At 43.1% G+C, this 17,911-nt stretch overlaps 1 protein-coding gene across 5 annotated transcripts in view; it reads left to right on the top strand.

Moving 5' to 3' along the window:
* Positions 1-10,966: 10,966 nt before the first annotated feature.
* Positions 10,967-17,911, top strand: part of plppr2a (phospholipid phosphatase related 2a) — a 49,420-nt gene continuing 42,475 nt past the window's right edge. For 2 of the 5 annotated variants that reach the window (XM_056401851.1, XM_056401856.1), the window contains exons 1-2: positions 10,968-11,439; positions 16,765-16,886. In XM_056401851.1, the coding sequence (XP_056257826.1) occupies positions 16,818-16,886 (69 nt within the window). In that variant the 5' untranslated portion in view covers positions 10,968-11,439; positions 16,765-16,817. Of the gene's footprint in view, positions 11,440-16,764; positions 16,887-17,911 lie in introns of those variants that run through there. The other 3 variants (XM_056401853.1, XM_056401854.1, XM_056401855.1) reach the window with 3 other exon arrangements.

Raw genomic sequence — 17,911 nt, 5'->3', positions numbered from 1 at the left:
TAAAGCCGGGACAGAACAGAAATAATGCAGGGGAGCGTTTCAGGTTGGCGTTCAATGCAAAAAAACAGGACGATCCATCAGTGTAGCTTTGTGAGAAACTGTCAGCCTCCTCAACCCTCGAAAGAACACACCAGAGCGAAGCAGGGCGGAGAAGAGAGGTGATAATTGAGTTGATGCCTGAGTATCACCGTCGTGGGCAGAGCCTCACTTTCACAAGTTCAAATTAAATTAGAAGTGTGTTTCTAAAGCTCGTTGAGCGAGACATATTTAGAGAAAAATGAACACAGTTAAAGTGAACTGCTCTGAACTGAACACATCTCCAACAAAGTACAAAAAAGTTGTAACAAAAACATTCAAACTAAGACCAATGCAACCACATTAACATGCTAGCAACATAGCTCAATGTCCATCGGTCTACCATTTTGGTCCCAACTATAATATCTCGGCAACTATTGGACACTAATAAGTGACTAAGATGATGAAAATGGTAAATAGTTGTATCGTTCAGTCTCTTGCTAGTCCAAGTTCATGTCAGTGCAAAACTAGCGAGATTGTGCGCCCCTGAAAAATGACCCTATAGGTCGGCTAATAGATTATTACGACCCACAGTTACATTTTATATGTATATGCATTATAATTGAGAAATCTCTACCTGTGTTAATTAAGACAAGAGCGAACGTCAGTTGGCGTCATCGTATAGGAGCGAGAATCGACACAAGGAGGAGGTGGATGAGACGACAAAATGCTTTAGTTTCAAATGGAGCCAGCTGTTCGTTTCCTGCTTCAAACTGATTCAGTGTTGTTTCTCTATTAAGCTACCTCCTACCTACCTCTACTAACCCAACCCATGATCTTTCCCGGAACCTAACCAAGTCGTTTTTTGTCGACTCGTGTTTCTGAGCCAAGCGAAGACTAAAATATCAGGCCCCTCTCCTCTGACCCTGTTCTGAACACTGGCTTTATTTCTGAATTTGCATTAATTAATGTTGACATTTATTATTGTAACTGTGATGCTGAAGGTGTGGCACATGATGAACCAACCGGAAGGTCGGCCCACATCTATGATGGCTGGTAACGGTCATTTCATTGGTGGTAACATTTGAAACAGGTGCGTACTAATGGCAACCCTGCGGATCTCCTCTACCCTTGTTTACAGTACACTAAACCTAAAGCTGTCAGGGAAGACATTCAGCTCTGTTCTGCCCCCTACTGGACACACGTTTTAACCCTACAAGCACACATACTACAATGAATGCAGGAAATGTGAACAAACTGCTTGTCAACAATGTACATTAGCGGAAAAGCAAATACATTAAGAGGCTTAATTAGTGCTATGAAAGTGCGATGTAAGATTTATGGGACAGGAAAGGATGTGGAAGTTTTGTAATGATATGATGATGAAAAAATCCATTGGGGGATAAAATACTGACAAGCGCCCGGCTGAACTGGCTTCTACTATCACCTCCTTACCTCTCTGTTACTCACTGTACTTGACATTTTACCCCCAGAACCCCATTACGCACTTGACTGTGCTTGGCCAGCTATAACTAATCGTCATTACACATTTAAGAGCTGTGGGCAATTCAAGTCTGATAGCTCAGATAGCTTGCATCATCTTCAGTAAGATGCCTGCTCAGAGGATTTCACGGTGACCTGCGAACCCCCCACCCCCCCACCCCCACCCGTGTCACAAGCACTTTGAACCGTCCGTGTAAAGTCCCGACACTGCAGGAGCGTTTTTTTTAAAGATTCTGTCCAGATGGAGCATGAAGAACTATTCCCTTCATCTCACTCCTTCTCCCACCCATCCTCTCTCTGTCCTCCGCCCCCACCGCTGCGTGTCCTACCTAATGAGGCGCTCCGCTCCAGCATGTGGGTGTCTTATAGCGAGTCTCAGCAGCCTTGGGCGGCAATCTGGATGGTTGTAACACTGTCAGACCCTCAGTGTGCTGCAGATTTCCCTCCGTCTCTCTCTCTCTCTCTCTCTCTCTCTCTCTCTCTCTCTCTCTCTCTCTCTCTCTCTCTCTCTCTCTCTCTCTCTTTCTCTTTCTCTCTGATGATCGCGCACAGATTCAACATGCAGAGACACAGAAACAAATACAGCAAAATGCATCAGCACATAATCCTCCAGCGTCTAGACTACTGCTCTTTAAGAAAATAAACTTGAATTCCTTATATTATATTCTCATATAGACACATATTTTTGAGCATTTCATGATTGAAAAATGACACTGTCATCTAGTGATGTGAGTATTCACTGAATACTCGCATAATTCGACTCTTCAGCAAGACTGTGGTCTAATTCTTATGGTTGATCCTCTGATGAACAAAATCACTGTCACACTGTCGTGGTTTAATGTGATTAGTAACACTTGTGCTTTTCCTCTAAGACAAAATTACCGGCCGTCTATCACCATTCAGTCGCTCGGTTTATTACAAAAGAAACGAATGCAGTCTAATGTCACAGCACTGCAGTAAATCATGAGGATTATCATGTTGTTCGCCATTTGAGGCCGCACCGTAGTTTGTGGTGGGGTGTTATTAAATCGTGATGATAGATTTTGAAGATTTATTTTCTCTCTCTCTCTCTCTTGTTAGACGAGGAAAACCACAAGAAAATAAAAACATAAAAGTCCAAAACATTAAGTCTCTTAAGTGTCCGTTGATAAGCAGGCACCAACATGTTGAGCTAGCGTCCATCGGTAAACGGGCCCGACCACGTTAGCGCAACAGAAATGTGATTAAAAATCAATAAAACTACGGAAGACGAATCACATTGTACATGTTAAGGCACATCATTATACACAAAGATAAACAAATCAAACACTGTTCCCATGAGCGCCTCTTGAACCATGTGCAGAATAACATCATATCTTTCCTCTGCGTCCATGGTGATTCTGACCCACAATGCAATAGTCATACCCTCAACTTAACTTACATTAAGGGCACTTCATTTTTCAACCAAGCATTGTTTCTATTCTTTTATCAATGTTACCCTTTTAACATCTTATATATCACGTTTTATCCTTTTAATGACTGTATAAACTGAAACTATCATAGATTTATGACAGAACCATGTGAAATAAACATCTCAATGAATCCTGCGTCTCACAGACTAAAACATCAGGGCCCTCCCCTCGGACCCTGTGTCCTTACCTTTCTCTGCCATTCGAAATGTTCTAAACCCTGACTTTAATATTCCTGGATTTGCATTAATAAATGTTGACATTTTGGCTGATATCAGGTAATTTTCTTGGTCATTTTGGCTGAAAATTGTCACTCTATGAAAAAAATTCCACCCTGCAGTCATCTCTGTCTTGTAGCTTGTATTTGCCACATCTTTTTCCGTCAGTGCCTGTCATTGCTGTCGGCGCATATTTAATATGCCTTTGTCCCAGTGCGCTGCCAAAGTGTGACTGAAAATTTGAAAAGGATCTTGTGTCTGAAGCGTCTCAACGTCGACTTTCCTAATAATCCCAACCACAACAGACGGATTATTGCACAGACATCAGAAGAGAAAGCAGTCGAACCATCTGACAGCAGCAGGTACAGCACATATCCAGAGAGACAGAGAAAGACAGAGAAAGAAAGAGAGAGAGAGAGAGAGCCGGGGACAAACTGGTGGCAGCAGTGATGAGGATGATGACAGTGATGCTGATAGGTGGCGGTGGCGGCGGCGGCGGTGGTGGTGGTGGTGTGTGTGGACCGTAGCCACCACGTTTAATAAAAGCTACCAGACTAAATGGGCTTCTTGTGCCTTGGGTGACGGACAGACAGACTGTCCCTACGGCAACCTGTCTCCTTAACAGTTGGGTCAAATTAACTGAGTCTGCTGCCATGGACTGAGGTCTTTGTTGTTAGTTCAGTGTCCACCGGTGGGGATGCATTGTAAGTCACCCATGAATGACTTGTTGTTTACTGTTAGGTCTGGACTGCATATAAAACAGCTCTTTTGGATGCGGACTGTAGTTTTATTTGCATTACTTGCATTGCTCATTTAGCTCATTTTTTGAACTATGTTTTCATCTTTTGCTGGACATTCATGCTTCCCCCTCTTGATTTAAAAAATGAAGCTTGCATTTTTAAAAATTGGATTTTTATATTGAAGCTGTTTGTTGGTTCGTGTGATATAAATATTACATTAGGAACTTAGCTGCTTCATTTTCCTCCAGGCTCAAATTAGTTGAGATAAACTTGTCCAAAGGTTTGACAGGCTGTGTAGTTTTCGGCGTTTGAGCTTATCTGTGTGTGTGTGTGTGTGTGTGTGTTTGTGGAAATAACATCACAGTCAGAAAGTTCACAAAATAATTCAGCAGCTATGAGCAAAGAATGAATAAAGCGTCTTACCTTTCACAACTTGCAAGTGGTAGAGTTCACAGCAGCTAAATATAAATAACTCTATTTTAGCAAATGAATGGGATTACAAACAGACTGCATGAGCTCAGGCTGTAGTCTCAGATGTTGCTGCTTCCTGTGTCGCTCGGAGGCCTTCTGTAATGACTTTTGGGAGAACAAAGTGAGCAAGTTCACATCTTGAGAGAGAGGTGGGAGTGACTTTACCCCTGTGTGTGTGTGCGTGTGTTTGTGTGTGTGTGTGTGTGTGTGTGTGTGTGTGTGTGTGTGAGTAAGTGAGGCAGACCAGAGCATGGTGCTGCACGCTCCTGCAATTAAAGGACCAGTGTGTAGGATTTAGTGGCATCTAGCAGTGAGGTTGCAGAAAGGCCCTCTCCAGACTCAGTGTTTGGTTTGTCCATTCTGGGCTACTGTAGAAACATGGTGGAACAACTTGGCGGGCTTCATGGAAGAGGAGGACCCGCTCCTCATGTTCGTTCAAGGGGCTTATTCTAAGCTAGTTATGAATATGATATTTAATTTCTACCAGTAGATCCCTCTAAATCTTACACACTGGTCCTTTAGTAAAATGAAGACTGAAACATCTGGAAGTAAGACCTGGTCGACGACTTGGGAGGTAGCAACAGCAGCTAATAAATGCCGCATCACACACCAGGCGTAAAAGTTTAACACTTGTGGTTTGCAGCTTCTTTTTTAGGCTACAGGATAGGATTGCTCTCTGTTCATTACCTGTCAGTCATTTAAACAACTACACACTCTTATATTATTGTATAATATTAAATGATAATAAATCATCAGCAAAATTTACTGAAATTATAGAAAGTGTTAACTTTATTTTATTATAATATTTTATTACGAGATTATTATTGCTGATGCTTTAACATGTGAGCAATTTAATGTTGTAGCTGGTTGGCTATGTATCATTTTAAATACAGTGCATACTGTTGTGTAGTTAAGTTTATAACGGTGCATTATATTTTATAAGCTCATCATAGGTTTTGTTTTCTTTCTGAAATATGTTGGAATATAAATATAAAGTCACAGGAAATGTAGCTAAAACTTTGCCGACTTAAGTTCTTCTTTCCACCACAGCCATCTGGTCACTTACTTTGTCTGTCTGTTGTTTGGTGCTGGGCAGGTAGTCTACAGTGTGTTTATCATTATCATATAATTTTTCTTTGAAAGCAGCTCCCAGCTGTGGCTAAAAACCGAAGCTGTGAGAGACTGAACCAAAACAATGTGCTTTAATTTAAAGTAATCTCATGGAGACGCTTTAAAGCTCTGTAGGCACGAGTGGAACAATGCAGTCATGTGATCCGCTGCTATTGTCAAAATATTTATTGTAGCCGCTTTAATGTCGACTGGTGGATTTTTAATAATAGGTCCCAGTCTAAGAAGGGCTACGTCTTCAGTCTAATTTAACAAATGTGATTTATTCTCATGCAGGTTTACTACCTGTCACTTACATTACTCTGCACTGCCATCCATTGAAATGAGCCCCCCCCCCAGCCTGGAGTCGCCTCCATTTACATCTCATTATGAAAAGATTGCTGCTCTACCTCCATGTTCTCTGCTTCAGGACCCCATCTGGTGTGTTCACAATAACATGCATCATTTCCCTCTGTGCCTTGGGGGTTTATAGCAAGCCTACATGAACAAGGGACCACTCCTCTGGATCCTGTGTAAAGGAGTGGGGGGGGGGGGGGGGGGGGGGGGCGTGATAATAGACAACTGCAGCTCGGGAAATCAAATCACATGAGATGGAATTTATTTTCCAATCACTGTGAAAGAGGGGAACACCTGCTGTAGGCCCCCCTTGATATTTGCAGAACCTTCCCCACATGCTGTTATGCTGATGGTCTGTCTGCTGTAAAGGCATTTTGTTCGGATGGCAAGAAATTCCTTTTGACTTGCGCCACGGTAAAACACAGAGCTGAGGCAGGACACTAAACAAATTCCTGAAGACAGATAGTTGGCTTCTATTAAATAAGACTCCTGAGGAAAACTGCACTCAAGGTATTCTGTGTCGACACTTGAGCTGCTAAGAAAAGCCAGATATCTTATGTGTGAAGTCCTGTATCTGTCAGTTGTTGATTTTTTCTTGTTTGCTTTTTTAGGTTAAGTATTTACATGCTTGACAAAAAAAAAAAGGATATTACAGATTGTGTAGAACAATAAGTAATAATACAGATAGACATGATGTAACAGGGATGTTGGGATAGGGACTTGGTTTGAGAGAAAAAAAACAAAAATAAGAGTTTTTGTTGGTTGTTTAAGTGGCAGAATTAGCAAAGGATCTGGTGGGAGCTACAGACAAAGGAGAAAGGATATAGTGTAGGAATGTGGTCCTTTGTTGTCGAGCTGATTAATGAACTGCCCCTGTACACCACAGCTGGAGCCTTTGGTGTAATGATACAGGGGCATGTGTGTGTGTGTGTGTGTGTGCTGGGGGGTTGTGTTTGGAGAGCTGTGCGGGAATTATGTGTGTGTGGGTAATAGGGGGTTAATGTGTGAATCTGTGCAAGGTGTGTTTATATGATGGGCTTGAAATGAGATATTATGGTTTGTGTGCTCATGCAGTCTGGACCGTTCATGTATGAAATGTGGGTGGCTGCATCGGCCTACTTCAGAGGAGGGTTTTCTAAGTTCTCATTTAAAGCAATAGTCACATCAGAAGCAGGGTGCCACGCTCATGTTAATACAGATAATATAAAATCCACTTACCAGCTGCAATTGTCATTTTCACCTCACTGGTTTTTGCACAGATTAAACATATGTGGGACATAACCAAGCCTTGAACAAATGAAGGCAGCACAGAAGTACCAAAAACTGCAGTTCCACGAATGACCACTAGAGTCTGGCTCCAAAATTCAGTCAATCCCCACAGACTCTCATGTTAAAATGTCCAACTTTGTAGGCAGAAATAAACATGTTTACAGCCTGGTACAAAAAACATGACAACTGTAGGATACTGTAGAATTTTTATATTATTTTAAATCACCTGTTAAAATCTTATTAAGGCTTTAATTTCAGCATAATTGAGGGCGTCCCGCTTTGAGTGACAGGTGGCTGAGCGTATGCCTGCCACAAGCTGGTATGCACCGAAGTCTCAGCTCGACACACGCCCCTCCTCTTTCCCCATTTTTGGATTAGCTGGGAGTTACGTGGAATCAGACACTGCCAAGATGGCAACGGCGGAGCAGCTCACTGCTCTTCATAAACCTATGAATGTCGTCACCGAGGCTACGTCCATCTTTATGTACAGTCTATGAGCTGGGAGTAAATGTATCAGATAAATGGTTGTATTTAACAGTTGTAATAGTTGGCTAACTTTAATGGATAAATGGTTGAAACATGCTAATAGAAGTGACAGGAGTACAAATGCTTGACCAAATTAGCTTAAACAACTGTGTAAAAACATAACAGCTTCATGCAATTAGTCGTGTTAAAAAGCATCCAGTTTAAAATAAATTAAAATTACTCATTTGATGGGTGGTGTAGCTGCAGGGCTACTTTCATCAGTACTTTTCCAAGTTTTTAAAGCTTTTTATTCTGGTTACATTTGTGCTTCCGGCTCTTTTCTCAACTGCAGACTCATCACATTGGACTGAACGTGTTGCATGACCGGCCATCAGATGTTGACACTGAATTGATTCGTGTGAATTATTTAAATGAGGCGTGTGCAGCGCCGGGATGCAGTGAATGTAAAGGGAGCTGTACCGTGGGTCCTGTGGACGCTCGTGTTCATGCATGGATGCGGCGCACATATACTGCATTCAAGCATTAGCGGATGTATGATTCTGCAATGTGCATGATTGAGTAAATGTGTTAATGCATACATACAACTTGCGTCCCATTGACTAAATGTGTTTTTCTGTGCACGCCTCTGTACACATAGGCAGGGTTTCCGTGGTAACAGCAAATTCACAGAGCAAGCACAGCTCAGCAGTATCTCTTTCATATCTGAACCTCCTTCCTTTTTTTGCCCTTTTCCTTCTTATACTTTTGCCCCACTATCTCTTTCCATTAGTCAAGAGCAGAATTTGGAGGGTTTCATTGTAGGCTCGAGTGTGGTGCAAACAGTCGGGGGGGTGGGGGGGGTGGACAAAGAGATGGAGCAGGCTATAGCCGGGAGGAGAGTAGACCCATGGGACAGGCATCCACTGTGCTGTAAACCATAACGGCCCCATAACAGGCAGATTTCTCATTTCCAAGATGCTCGGGCCATATCTCATCTACCTCCATGACAATCCCACTGAGACACATACGAGGCAGGACAGCACACTCAGCAATGGAGGAGGGGAAATGGGAGGTAGTGAAATGTTGATTTGGAAGGAATGACAGAGAATGGCGATGAATTTCGTCAATAGATTATTTAGAGGCAGGACCCCAAAAAAAAATCCTCAATTTTTGGATGTGTTTCCTTAAGGATAAAAGATTGTGATTCAGAGATTATTGTGACCTTTATATTAAAGCTGTGTGGATTTCTTCATTTTGGGTTTTGGTATTTTTCCTTCGTGAAATTTCTAACCATGTCAACCGTTTCATCACTCCAAAAAAGAAAAAGTAATCTGCTGTTTTTTTGGTATTCTTTGCCTCCTTCTCGCTGTATTATTACTCATAAAATATAGGTCAGAGGCTTTGTGCACATAAAAAAGGCCAGTGGCTATTAATGTGTGTGAGGTAATGCTATATTAATGAAGACTGGGCAAGGCAGAAGCCACCAGCCGCCTGGCTAACAGAAAAACCTGAGGTTAACCTCTTGATTCATTTAGCACCGCTGGGTCTCTCTGAGCTGCAGGACTCCACCCGTCCTCCTGTTAATGTGCCCATTATAAAAGAAGGAAGTGCAGTACGTTGGTCATGAGGCAGGTTGTTGTTTGTTTTTGATCAGAGCTTCTTGTAAAAATCCGACCTGACTTTATATCTTAAATGAGGTGCATTTTGCTTTGATGTTACATATTTGTTTTCTTTTTTCATTTTCCGAACTTATCCTTTTTTATTAAATATGTTTATTTGGTTAGTTGCTAAGAAATAGAAACTCATATCATACATCATATCTCATGTCTGTGCTAACATCAACTAAATCCACCTATTGCGCCTTCTAATTAATATTTCATATCTTGTTTATTTACCTCTAAAGAAATGTATGTGTTTCATTGGTAATTATGTCCTATAACTATTTCTGCCATGCCAGTGAATCTGCATTTATCTGAAAATGTTGTACTGTTCCTTTAATGTTTTTTGTATGAAGAGTTTACAGCCGTCCTAGTGTCTCTGAAAGGCTGTACTTAGACACAGTGGCACCTTGAGCTAAATGCTAACTTCAGCAAGCTATCATGCTCAAGTTAGATAACCACATGCCTGCTAATTTAGTTTAAAGTATTAGCATGCTAACTTTTTTTGCTAATTAACACTAAACATAGAGCAAAGCAAGGGCTGATGGAAATATCATTGTTTTGCAGGTATTCGGAAATAAAGCCAAAATACTGGGCATGACGCTGCGAGATGAAACTTTACAGGATCACAAAAGTGGTTACACTTCATCCTCAGGGGAACACGAATGTAGGTTATTTACCAAATTTCATGGCAATCCGTCCAATTTGTTGAGACCTCAAAACCACAAACGGCAACCTCATGGTTGTGCGACTGTAGAGGGAAGTTCAGGGGATCAACAAAGTCATTAGGATTCATCCTCTGGGCACCATGAACGTGAGGACACAATCTTGTGCTGATCTGTCCTGTAGATTTTGAGGTGGACGGACCGACCAACTGACATCGCCATCCCCAGACCCACATCGCTAATGTGGCTAAAAAGCTTCCATCCAGTAAAAATTCACTGCCTCGTCCCTCCAGAGAGAAGAAGTGCGTCAGGACTGGGATCGTTGTTAATAGCAGGGTGTGCCCTCAGCAGTTTCACAGTGTAAGGCGGTGTATTGTTTTAATAGATAATTCTGTCTCCTCTATATCTCATCATGACCTGATTGCCAGAGATGTTGTGACAGACTGTCACAATGTTTTCACAGCTCTCAGCTACATCTTCTTTCTGCGTAACTCCGAGCTTTCGTTCACCTCTCACACACTGACATGACCATATGTGTAGGGGGCAAACGCACGCATGCACGCCACACACACTACTGTCCGGCCGGTCCAGCCAACCCCCTTCTCTCTGCTACCAGCTCTGACCTGTGATGTTACATGTGCTCCAGGAACGCTGGATCAATAGCCACGTATCATTAACCTACATCCAGACGTGCACATGTGCAGCCCTCTCTTCCTCCCTATCGTCTTCTTTCTTGGTCTGCAGCATCCCTCCATCCCTCTCCCCTCCAACGTTTGGGTCAGGTTCATGTCCTCTACGTTCATTCAGGAAGAGGAAAGAGCAAAGGAAAGAGGGAAGCGGGAGAGAGAGAGAAGAGAGGAGGGAGGGAGGGAGGGAGATAAGGGGAGAGATGGAAAGAGGGAGAGAAGGGGAGGGATGGAGAGGGAAAACAAGCTTAGAATACAAATGAGCTGACACACATAATGTATGCCCTCCCTTCCTCTCTCTCTCTCTCTCTCTCCCTCCCTCTCTCTCTCTCCCTCCCTCTCTCTCTCTCTCTCTCTCGATCACTGTCTCTCACACACACGCGGATACACTCTCACTCCCTCACACACATGTTCTTGCACTCTCTCCCTCTCCTCTGTGTCTCCTCATTGGACCGAAGGCTGCACAGGAGGTAATTTCAGCCACTTAATTTATAAGTCATCGCTGGTTGTTGGAACAAGCTAATTAAAAGAAGGGTGAGTGTGTGAGTGTGTGTGTGAGTGTGTGTGTGTGAGAGTGAGTGTGTGTGTATGTGTGGAAGATTTGGAGACAGAGACGCCGCTGCTGCTGCTGCTGCTACCGCCGTCTCTTCGTCTACTCTCTCACGCTTCACTGTGGACCAGGAGGCAGCAGGGGAGAGGAGAAGAGAAGAGAAGAGAAGAGAGGAGAGACGGACAGCTGGGTGGAAGGAGATTTTCACACCACTTTGCCATCATCTGATCTGACATGGCCACCGCATAGGAATCTGGTGCCACGGCAACCGGCAGCTCGGCGACGAGGTGAGGAGGCAGGGGAGGGAAGGATGAATGGATGGGTGGACGGATGGTGGGTTTCCTCTCCTACCCTTCTCCTGGAGATTTCACAACAGTCGTGATGTGGAAGTCACTGTTTTGCATGTTCTGCGCTTTTAAATGTTAAAGGGTCTCTTCTTACGTGCTCCTTCCCCAGGTCTTTGAGTGGGTCTGTGGGTGTGTATGTTGTGGTGGGGGGGAGTGTCTCTCTGTGGTATTCTGTGTTTTGCGGTGGTATTCCCCAAACAGAAGCCCTAATTATCCCGCGCTGGGTAAATCCTATTACGCTTTTACTCTCCTCCTTCACTTTGTTCTATTAATAGTAGGGAGGGATTGCCGTATAGTCAGAGGAGTGGGATGATTTGTTGTTTGTTTGTGACTCAACTCAGGTGTCGGGATTGGTGTATTGTCCGTGTTTGTAGCCTGTGTGTTTGTCTGTGTGTGAACATGAAGTATGACTAGTGTGACTTGTGGTGAAGCATGGGGTCTGAGTTGAAAGAGATTGGTGTGACAATGGCTGGGCAAAAAAATGGCCACACTGCACACAACACACAAACAACACACACAGACACACACACACACACACAACATGAGAACTGAGGGATTTGCTCAGATCGACACTGATAGCTCTTGGCTGCAGGTAAAATTTCCTTGTGTGCTCCACAGTGAAAAATCTTCTGCAGTCAAATGAATAATATCCAGGTGAGGGCAGAGTTATCTCTGTGGATGTGGCTCACACAAACAGGAGAATGACTGACTGACAGTTGGCATTTTAACGCTGCATTGCTGCTGCACCTTCTCTTATGTTGCTGCTGTTGCACCAGTGTGGATTTATGCATAAAAGGACATGTGATATGCAAGAGCGTTGTTTAGCAAGGCACAAATGACTGTAACATCAACCATGATCCACATCGCTGTGCCCAATTAGCCTTTGTGTGTGTGTGTGTGTGTGTGTGTGTGTGTGTGTGTGTGTGTGTGTGTGTGTGTGTGTGTGTGTGTGTGTGTGTGTGTGTGTGTGTGTGTGTGCGCGCTCACATGCACAGGCGTGTGTGCTGTATGTCCTGGGGCAGCGTGGTGGACTGCAGAGGCAGGAGAGAGGACATATGGCTGCCTGGGTCTCTACCCTTTGACTGGAGCAGCAGGGGATTCAAATGTCCTGCTCTCCACGATTTGTGTGTGCGTGTTTGTGTTTGTGTGTGTTTTGTGTTGCTAATTCAACTTTTCCATCTGCAGCTCGCCTTTGCTTCTCATCTCCACCATTTTGATTTCAGTTCTCTCACGTTTTTTTTTTAATCCGTGTCGGTGTGTTGTGGGTGTGTGTGTGTCGTTGTGTAAGTGTGTCTCCTAGGTCGTAAGTCTTTCTTTGTTTCCCTCCTTAAACTACACACGTCTGTCTTGGTCTCAGCTGACAGGTTGGTTTGATTTTCTCTGATTGATAGATAAACTATCAGATTAACTCTCTTTTCTTTTGGACCCCTCTAATCAGATCAAAACCATCTGGACTGCCTCTTCCTTCTACACAATTACTCACACACTCTCGCACAAATCTGCACAGTTTAACCAGCGTTGACCAGTAACACATTACTTGGCAACACGTTGTGGTGATGTGCTAATTTTTGTTCACTATAAAGTAGTGTATTACAATTCAGTATTTATTGTACATTAAAGTTACTAATCCCAAGGGAAAGAAATAGTGGCACATTTTATTATGGGGGCTTTTTCCTTACCAAAAATAGCTCCATAATTGTCTTAATTACATGTTGTTTTGTGTCTATTTTTCCGGCTGGCACACCTCTTGTTTTTCAGTATCAAGCAATGCTAGAGATTATCATTTGAAATGTAGCAATTACATCACAGTTACTAAACTCAGTAACGCTGTATTGCGAGTTCCAGTAGATCCATAATTTTCTTAATGGCATGTTTTGTGTCTAATTAACTGGCTGGCTAACGTTAGCTGCTGGTAAGCCTAGATCTAAAAGTCACCACTTAGCTTCTGGAGTGCTGCTTGTAGTCGCCACGGCTAATGTTCAGATAGCTGCTTTTACACTGTCCCATCACTATTGGGCATTTGGAGTCATGTTTGTGTCCAATAAGTCCAGTATTCGCTCTCTTTTAGCTCTGTTTTTGGGCTCCATCAACTCCCGGAGGAATTATCTGGCTCTGCTCTCTCAGATTCAGGTTATAATTCTCTGTAGGTGCATCACCCCTCTCACATTGTCACATTGAGACGTTTGGGTGTGGAGGCTTTGGTGTCGTTGAAAGGCATCTTTGACAGAGCTGTGCTGAGTAACAAAAGCACAGTGTAATGTAACTAGTTGCTTTTGTTGTTGAGAAATTACTAAAAACAGTTTTTCAATGAGTGAATAATCGGTTGCATTTCAAATTGTCCAACAGTGATTTAAAAGCTCCTGAACTGATACGAGGACAGTAACATTAAGAGGATATGTATTAGCCTCTAGCTCAGTCCTGCATGCTGAGCAGTGGACAGATTTTCTCATACTAATTAAACTGCAAACCTGTCACCCAAATCAGCATTCAGAAAGCGCTTCTGAGAAAACCTCACTTATACCAAATGTGTGTGGGACAGCTCAGAAGTCTGCACATACCTCTGGGGAATGTAACCTAAGCTTTTGTAATTCCAGTTCTTTCAGTGAATTCATCCCTGGCTCGGTGTCCCACTTAACAGATTTTAATCATCAAAAGCCTCTCCGCCTCATCCCTGGCCACCCGAGCGGTTTCTCCCATAACACAGTTTCATCTTCAGGAGATCCGCCGCCACCAACTCGCAACTCATGCAGGCGCCTTTCTCAGCTGGTGGCCCAAACTGTGGGAGAGAGCCTCTTTGTGCTGCTTCCCACTGAGGGAATGAAACGCTAAGTGAAACTTCCCCATCAGCCTCTAGAGGAAAAGAAACAGGAACGATTCGTCCCTCTGTCTCTGTTTCTCTTTCTCTCACTGTTGGTTTCCGTTACCTGGGGCTTCTGCTTGTTCACCCTGACAGCTACACACACACTCACACACACACACACACACACACACACACACATACACAGCTGTACACATGCACACACATAGAGTCCAACCAACCCTCTCTAAAAGAAGTCTTGGTTGGCACATTGCGTTGTACTGAGGGCTGCTAAGAGCTTGGCTTCATGCCTTATTCATCCCTCAGGCCTATTCTTTCCACCAGCATAGAAAGAATTAGGAGCAAGAAAGCTCTCCAGCACATAACACACCGCTCACCAGCAGAATAGAGGTCAACCTGTCAACTACTGGGAAACAAAAAATCTCTCCACTGCTCTCCTCGAAAATTGTCAGACTCGACAACAGGTGATCGAGGGTCCGTGTTAATCCACAGAAAAGAACGTTTGTGATCTAAGTTCAGGAATGTCAGAGATGAGAACCTGGAAACATCGCTTCATCTAGCTGAGCACTCCTACTCAGTTCTGTTTGTGGCACCAGGGATCACACAGCACATACTGCCAGCAGTTCACTTGTCTTCTGTTTGTGCTGCTCCTTATCCTCTGTTTTGTGGGTTCTTACGTGTGTTAATCTTCTTTTCTCTGCTTATTTTTCTTTGCGTTTAAGTGGAAACACAGTGAGGCATTCTGCTTACAGAGGCACAAAGCAGTAATTACAGAAACAGTGAAGCTGAAGTTTGAAGTTTGAAGGCTTTACATAACTGATTATATGTAAAACCTTAATTCAATTTAATGCCTTAGACTGATTATTATTCACCGTCACAGACTTTACAAAAAAGCATTTACATACTTCGCTCTGTGTTTCTTTTTAAACTTTTGTGATCCAGTGTGCTAGTTTAATACAACCACATCGAGTGGGAATGGGAATTTCTGTAGATTAGATTCTGAGAGATACTGCACCTCTGCTGAGCTAGGCTAGTTACCTTTTAGCAGAACCCCTGTTTCCTACTTTTTTCATAGTTTTTATAAATTTTACATTTTTCTTAACCTTTATTTATTCAGATAAATCCCATTGACATAGAAATCTCATTTTCAAGAGACCATAAAACGGGACAATGCATGAATTTGACTTTTTCTTTGGTTAGAGATGGTTGATACCACTCTCGTGTCTGCCCATTAAATATGGAGCTACAACCAGCAGCCAGTTACCTTAGCTCAGCAAAGACTGGAAACAGGGAAACACATTATATTGGGTGTAGCCAAACCATTCGGTAGTTAAATCAGGAGCTGATGGTGCACACACATCTCTAATGGTGTGAGTGTTAAACCAGCTAGCCTAATGTGGCTGCAAGAGCTAGCAGTACTGTTAGCTAATCTATCGGCTATGTGCAGCTATCACAGTTTTACTTAATAGACCACACTAGCTGTGGGTTTGACATTGTTGTTTGATGAGGTTTTTTTAAATTTTACAATGGTCATATGAAATTTTGTTGTACAGAGTTTTTCCCTTTGCTATACAGTGTTATTCAGTTTATGTGCTTCTTCACTAGTTATCTTCTTACTGTAAGCTAGCAAGGCTATCATTGGCTAAAATTAGCATACAAACGCCTTCTGCTGTGTCCGTCACATCGCAGGTTGTAGCAGCCCGTCAAAAGTCTCCCGTTCTGGTCGGCTAGCACTAGCATGTCCCTGGCTTGCTAGCATATAAGCAGTTTCTGAGCTTGCTAGCATATTGTCTGTTAGCTTGCCAATTAGATCTGCAAATTTTTTTCACTAAGCTTAGCACCACCTGATTTGTGAAGACAAGTGAGTGAACTGTGAGACGTTATGGTGTGATTTCACCTCTGAAATATTAACTGTAATATAATGCAATGTAATTGCATATGCCAGACATAAACAGTGTTTCATTATGTGGTTGTTAAGTTTTGCCTGGGTAGTGAGTCGAGACTGCAGTGCAACAGTTATCATTAATGCACAGCCTAGAGAGGTAGCTTGTGACACGGTTAGCAGAATTTATTTATTTGTTTTGTTGTTACTCTTTAGGCCACGAGTGTATGATGCATTCAAATCCAACAAAAGTATTTCAGTGACTCCAACATTAAACTGAAGAATGCACATAGCCCACAGTGCTGAGAAATGAGTTAATTTGTCGTGCATGTGTTAAATATTCATGGATATAGTATATAAATAAACAAAAAAAAAGGTATCACAGAAACAATGTGCAAAAATAAAGAGAGCACTGTGATCATGCCGAAAGAAAGATAAGACATCAAGGAAAACCCCAGATCCATCCAAGGCTTATTTCTCCTGATTGGATTCCACTTAATCTCACACTTTGGATTTGACCTCAAGTTGGCAGGTGGACTAACCTGACCTTCACTCTGTCTTTCAGGATAAGGAGACAGAGAGCTGGACAGAGGGACGTTCAGAGAAACAGAAAGAGGGATGGCAGTGGAGGAGAAGCCGGGTGTGAAGAGCAGCAGCTCCATCGTCCCCTGCTTCCTGTTTGTGGAGGTAAGAAACATGAGCATACAAACATGGTATTATTGAGTTTTTTTGCTCTAATTGTTAAATATTAGAGTTGATGAACCCTCAGAAAACTCAGCACCAGGTAAAACAATCCTACTGAGTGTAAAAAAAATATAGTGGCTGAAGAGTAGAGGAGTTTCTAGACAAAGGTCTCTATTATATCTCTGCTGGTTATTTCCTGTTTCTCTGAGCTTTCACACTGACTTATGATTTATCTCTGCGATCGCCGGTGCTGTCAGCACGGGGAAACCTTTGTGGCTCTGAGAGTTGACTCTATCTAAACCCCCAGTTTGATGCACTTTCCTCTCCTCGCATCTCTAAAATCTCAGCCTCACTGGTAAATATTTCAGGCTGAACAGTTAGAGTTTGGGACAGCTCAGCAAACACGCTCTCCATCGCTGACATTCCCACTTGGTGTCACACATCCTGCCCCTGCTCCAGCACCAGGGGCAGCTGAGGCTTTGTAAAGTGGCTACAGTTGTTCTGTGGCGTGTTGAACGTTTTCCAGCATATTTGTGAACTGCATGATTCATCGAGGTGGCTGTGGGTGTCACAGCACGGACAGAGTGGATTTTCAGCAGTTGTGCTGTGGGTTTTGAAGCTGCGTCGTACAGCTCATGTCAAAGGTCATTGTCTGCGGCCGACCGAGAACGCACCACAGACAAATAGACAAACAGCTTCAGCCACTGTGGAAAGCGTGCTCAACGTTGTTTGTGAGAGCAGTCAGACACATGACTCAGAGGGCAATGGGAGGCCCACTGCCTTCACCAAATTGCAACTGAGGTGGAGAAAAGCATGAACTGGTGAGGTAATTTGACTGTCTGTAATCTAATTAGACAAACCAAGCAGTCCAGAAGCTCATTGGCTTCGTGTAAGCCAACCGTCAGCTTTTCAGCTGGAGTACCCCATGCATTCAGAGCATTGTTCTGCAACAGATTTAGATAAGCAAAGCTGTTTGTTTTGCATCATTGCATTGTAGGTGCATCATGATATGATGCAGATGTTACATG

This window comes from Seriola aureovittata, chromosome 17 (assembly GCF_021018895.1).
Source record: "Seriola aureovittata isolate HTS-2021-v1 ecotype China chromosome 17, ASM2101889v1, whole genome shotgun sequence".
In the NCBI taxonomy this organism is placed as follows: Eukaryota; Metazoa; Chordata; class Actinopteri; order Carangiformes; family Carangidae; genus Seriola; species Seriola aureovittata.
Note: the sequence above shows the minus strand (reverse complement) of the source record. Positions and strands in the feature narration are given on the sequence as shown.